Source organism: Eimeria maxima, genomic scaffold (genome assembly GCF_000499605.1).
Source record: "Eimeria maxima Weybridge genomic scaffold, Emw_scaff1602, whole genome shotgun sequence".
In the NCBI taxonomy this organism is placed as follows: Eukaryota; Apicomplexa; class Conoidasida; order Eucoccidiorida; family Eimeriidae; genus Eimeria; species Eimeria maxima.
The window spans coordinates 1,514-7,103 of NW_013564531.1; the positions used below are offsets into that span (position 1 = coordinate 1,514).

General features: G+C 42.1%; 1 protein-coding gene across 1 annotated transcript; it reads left to right on the top strand.

Annotated features, from left to right (window-relative positions):
• Window positions 1-959: 959 nt before the first annotated feature.
• EMWEY_00054090 (3',5'-cyclic nucleotide phosphodiesterase , related) lies at window positions 960-5,389 on the top strand (the record flags this gene model as incomplete). Its single annotated transcript, XM_013480088.1, has 6 exons — window positions 960-2,189; window positions 2,360-2,538; window positions 2,731-2,791; window positions 3,230-4,345; window positions 4,736-4,957; window positions 5,302-5,389. Coding segments are annotated over 6 exons (2,896 nt in total), but the record flags the coding sequence as incomplete, so codon positions are not given.
• Between the last annotated feature and the right edge of the window lie 201 nt (window positions 5,390-5,590).

Genomic DNA, 5,590 nt, shown 5'->3' on the forward strand with positions numbered 1-5,590 from the left:
GAAATAAATATTTGTTTTTAGTTTATAAGATTGTTTTGTGTGTTTCATTAATAAGCCACTGCCCTCTGAGCTTCCTTCGTAGCTTTCCAGGTATCTGTATGTACACTGGAAAAGAAACAAACAACTACAGCAACAACAGCCCCAGAGAGTTTGGCGGCCTGCCTTGAAGAAGCTTCGGGGCTTTCTTAATTATGTAGAAAATGTTTATTTTCTGTGTTTTCTTTTTTCCCGGTGCATGCGGGCTTTTCAGATTCTTCCGGTGTAAGTACACCTCAAATTGAATCCGCAGGTGAACCACTGCCGTCGCTGCGGCGGTTACCGCCGATCTGTTGCCTTTGGGGGTGTTTTCGTCTTCTTTCTTTTCTTTAAAATATATTTTCATTGAAAATACATCTTTTACAAGCGTTTGCCTGTTAAAATAACATCGAAATACCCCATATTGCTCTCCGCGATCACCACAGAGCACCGTCAACAAACATTGCACATAAACACACCAATGTAGCTGCCGCTCTTTAAATATTCTCTTCATCTCTCTCTTACTCTTCTCTCTTTGTTGGATGCCATCATCCTTGCGGATACGCCTGTAGGGTCCGGGCCAGGAGCGGCAGCAGCAGCGGCTGCTGCTGCTGCCGCCGCTGCCTCGTGAAGCAGCAGCAGCATAGTACAAGTTGCTGCTGCTGCTGCGACTGCAACTCCATCAGCAACGTGGAGTGCATGAGCAGCTGGAGCATCGGCGTGTGTGTGAGTTGGATCCGAGGGGGTCGATCGATCCCCACATTGGGTATAGATATACACCCTCCTTATACAACTTTATAGGGAGGAAGAAGAGGTATATATTTGTGCGTCACAGCAGTAACAAGAGCAGCAGCAGCAGCAGAAGCAGCAGGATAAGGCGTATTTATATGCATGCAAGTTTGCTAAATGTATTAAATTTCTGATGAATATCTTTCCTCTTCGTAATGGAGGGGCGTGAGAGACAGGGAGAGGGGGCATCAATGCCTGCTTCTCCCACCTCTGCGTTGCTTGGCTATGGGGGTAGCCGTGCTGCTGCTGCTGGTACAGCAGCAGGAGGAGGGGGAGGAAGCGGTATGCATGCATCTAGCAGCAGCACTCCTCCCGTGAGTTTTTCTCCTATATTACGTAAGTCGGGTAGTTTGACGTCTCCTTCATTACCAGGATCAACATCAGCAGCAGCAACAGGTGGAGGAGGAGGAGGAGGAGCAGGAACAGGAGCAGCAGCAGGAACAGCACCTAGCAGCAGCAGCCGTGAGGAGGAGCGTCGTCGCGACTTCCAGAGGATAAAGACTGTCTCCTTTGCTAATTTAGAGACAGTAGGAGGAGGAGGAGCCATAAGTTGTTCCTTAGCATCTGAGGGAGATAATACAGCAGCAGGAGATTCTGCTGCTGCTGTACCTGCAGCAGCAGCAGGAACAACAACAGGAGGAGGAGGAGGAGGAGGAGGAGGAGGACCACCAAGACTAGAAGGTGTATCCTCTCCTGTTCCTGCTGCACTTACTGATGACGAGACAGAGCATCATAGTGTTAGTGCTGTATCTGGTGCATTTGCCTTATACCCTCATAGTTATAACAGCAGCAGCAGCAACATTTCTTTATATTTACCCTTTGGCAGCAAATTCTCTTCTTCTTATTTATGCTGCTGCTGCAGCAGATTATGTCGTTGGTGTCGTCGTCTAGGTCCTGGTAATGATTTAGCATTTCATACCCGTGAGGATTTGCTGCTGCAGCAGCAGCAGCAGCAGAAACGTCATGGGGGTCGTCTAACTAGTCGTAGCAGCACATTAAGCAGCAGCAGTGGTGGTGCAGCAAGAAGCAACAGTATGCGTGGTGGTGGTAGTACAAGTACAGCAGAAAAATTATTAAGACCTTTTCCTTTAATGTTTACGAGTAATGAATTAGAGGATTTATTTTCCTTAAATGTTAATCATTGGATGTATGTACGTATGTTCCCTATGGGGGTACTGCTGCTGCTGCTTACTCTTGCTATGTGGCCTCTTCTTGCATGGAGTTTTGATCAACAAAAGGCATTTGATCATAAAAGTAATATTGGTATTATGTTCAATGCTGCTATGGGTATTACTATGCTCTCCTCTGCTGCTCTTGCTGCTGCTGCATGCATCGCTAAAGCTAAGGGATATGCAGAACATCTCACCACTCTTGCCGTATTCGTTGTAAGTATTCACACAATAAATAAAGGGTTTAGGGTTTAGGGTTTAGGGTTTAGGGGTTGGAAATACCTGGGTGATAATTCAACTAGGGATGGGGATTAGTGCTCAGCGCCGCTGCTGTTGGGTTTAGGGTTTAGGGTTTAGGGTTTAGGCTTTGTTGTTTGTGTGTACAGTTGGTGACAATGTGGGGTGTATGGAACGGCGTAGCTAGTTATAGTTTAGAGGCGCAAGTTGATGATAAAGATGAATTTAGATCAACAGAAGAAAGTACTGCCTTAGAGGCATGCACAGCAATGAGTTATTTATATGGACTTTTACCTGTAGTCATTATTGATGTTGTCCTACCATCCAGGTAATTCATAACCCTAAACCCTAAACACTAGTGCCGAAACCCTAAAATCTAAAAGTTATACCCTAAAGTCAAAACCCTAAACCCTAATATACACCCTGCAATCCAAACCCCTAACCATTAAATCTAAACCCTAAAGGGGTTTATTTGCAAAATATTCTAATTTAATTTAATTTCTTTTTTTATGTTTTGCAGGACAAAATATTCCTGGTTAATTCATATTTCTTTCTTCGGCACGAGTGCAGCAACAATTGTTGTTAGAGGCGCTCTAAACCCTCGCTTTATCGCTCCTTCTTTTGTGTATGTCTTTTATCCTTTATTATTCATTATCTTCTTATTATTTATTACTTTGTTCTCCTTTTTATACTTTTTATACTTATATATTCTTTATTTATCCTGTTTTTATTCTTTTTTGTGCTGCAGCGTCATCCGCGTGGTGACATATTTTGTGTTGGCCTTTTTTCTTTTTCTTGGCCGATATGCAGCAGAAATTCATCTCCGGCAAACTTTCCTTGGTTGGCTTGTGTGTCTTAACTAATAAACCCTAAACCCTAAGCCCTAGATAACTAATGGTTTAACTTTTAGACTTAATGCTTTCGATTTTAGATCCAATGGTTTGTTTAGCTTTAAAGTTTAACATCTTAAAAATTTTAGGGTTTAGGGTTTAGGGTTTAGGGTTTGTAAATGTGTACAGGACACGCGTCGTCGTGTAGAGCGTTTGGAGTCGGATTTGAAACGTCAGCGTTCTCGTGGTGGTGCCTCGACCTCATTAGAGCATTTAGTTCAATTAGTGAAGCAAATGCAAGAATTAAATCATTTAGCATTATCAGCAGCAGGAGAGAGTATGCGTGCTGCTGATGTACGGCTGCAGTTGCAAGAAAGTCGTGCATTGCTGCAGCAATGTTTGTCAATTCTTTGTACTACCACCAATCTTTATGCTGTTAATTTTAGTCCATTAGATAATGTTGAACATTTAGATATAATACAAGCATTATTAAATGATAAGAATGCTCTACCTAAGGATTGGTTCCGTCGTAAGGAAACCTTACCTGGTGCTGCTGGTGCTACTGGTTCTCCTGATGCTCCAACACCTACTACAAGACAGCAGCAGCCTGGGGATCAGAATCATACCCGCAGTAGCAACAGAAGCAGCAGCAGCAGTAGCAGCAGCAGTAGCAGCAGCGGGAACAATTTCACATTACGCAGCAACTCCAATACACACACTGCTCATCCCTCCGAGCAGACGCTACTAGAGGATAAACCACACCCAACAGCAGCAGATACAGCAGCAGCAGCAGCAACAACAGCAGCAACAGCTGCAGCAGTAGCTGCATCTGCTGCTGCTGATACACATACATCCCATGGAACCGTCTCTCCCCCCGTTGGACCACCTCCTCTACCTGCTGCTGCAGGAGTATCAGCAAGTGGTATACAACCATCAACACCTCCACCGTTAACATCAGCAGCTGCAGCAGGAGCAGCAGCAGCAGCAGCAACAGCAGCATCTTTATCTTCATCATCCCCACCCCCTCCCCCTTCAGCCAGACGAACAACAGAGGCACTTAAGCAGCAGCAGCAGGCCGTTGCTCAGCTTCTGCCTATCCCTCGTAGCCGCAGGGGTTCCCAATCAGGAGAAGAAGGGGGAGGAAACCCTCATGAGGAAACAACAGAAAGAAACAGTAACCGTAGCTCTGTACTATCAGATATGCTTCTTATACCAAGAAGAACAAGCAAAGCAACACATGAAAGACATACAGCAGGAGAAGATAAACTTATACGAGTCTCTTATCTATTCTCCCCAGGTCTCACTGTAAGCATCGAGGGTTAAGGGTTAAGGGTTTAGGGTTTCTCGTATGCTGACCATAATAATAATCCTCTTCCTCTGTATTCTTTTTCCTTCTAAGCATTATATAGCTATGACCTCCTATCCCATTCCCTATATATATCTATTAGTGTTTAGGGTTTATAATTTAGGCTTTAGTTTTCATAGGGTTTCCTAGGGTTTCCAAGTGTTTCCTAGGGTTTAGGGTTTAGGGTTTCCAAGTGTTTCCATGGGTTTCCAAGGGTTTCCAGTGGTTTCCAAGGGTTTCTAAGGGATTAGAGTTTAGGGTTTAGGGTTTCCTAGGGTTTAGGGTTTGTTGTATGTATATATGTATGTATGTATGTATGTATATATGTATATATGTATGTATGCATGCAGGGTGGTTCAACATTATCTGGTTCATTAGGTGATTGGCGTTTTGATGTATTAAATTATGGAATGGAGTGTAATTCTCCATTACCAGAAATGGGATTTATGTTATTAAGTTATTTTTGTATTGAATCAAATTTATGCTCAGAACAAACTATCGCTAAATTCCTTAGAGCTATTGATAAACATTATCTTCCTGTTCCTTATCATAATGCATTACATGGACTCATGGTTAGTTATTCTTCTGTCTTCTCTTTTTCTTTTTATTTATTTTATTTTATTATTTTATTCTATTTATTTGCATTACTTTATTACACTATCGATAAATTCCTTAAACATTATCTTCCTATTCCTTATCATAATGTACTGCATGCACTCATGGTTAGTTATTCTCTTTTTTAATTATATTTAATTATTTTATTCTATTTAATTATTTTGTAATATATTACACTTTTTTTCCTGTTCCTTATAACGCAGCACAAGGACATGGTTTTTATTGTGTATAATTGTATTGTATTTCTGTTCTCTCTCGTGTTTACGGTGTTTAGGGTTTAGGGTTTAGGGTTTGTATTCAGGTTGCCCAAAAAACGTTTGCCTTGCTGAGTTTATTGTCTCTTGTAAAGAGCCGACAGCCGCGAGATATTGCTCTTATTCTTGTTGCAGGTAAAAAGCCCCAAAACAACATATGTTGTTGCAGCATGCATGCAGAGAGGGTTTTCCGGCATAGGGACAGCTGCAGTAGCAGCCACTGGTCACACTGGTCCATTGGTCCACTATTAGTAGTAGTATTATATTTATTTTTATTATGATTATGATGATTATTATTATATATGTGTAATATATACATATATACATATTATACGT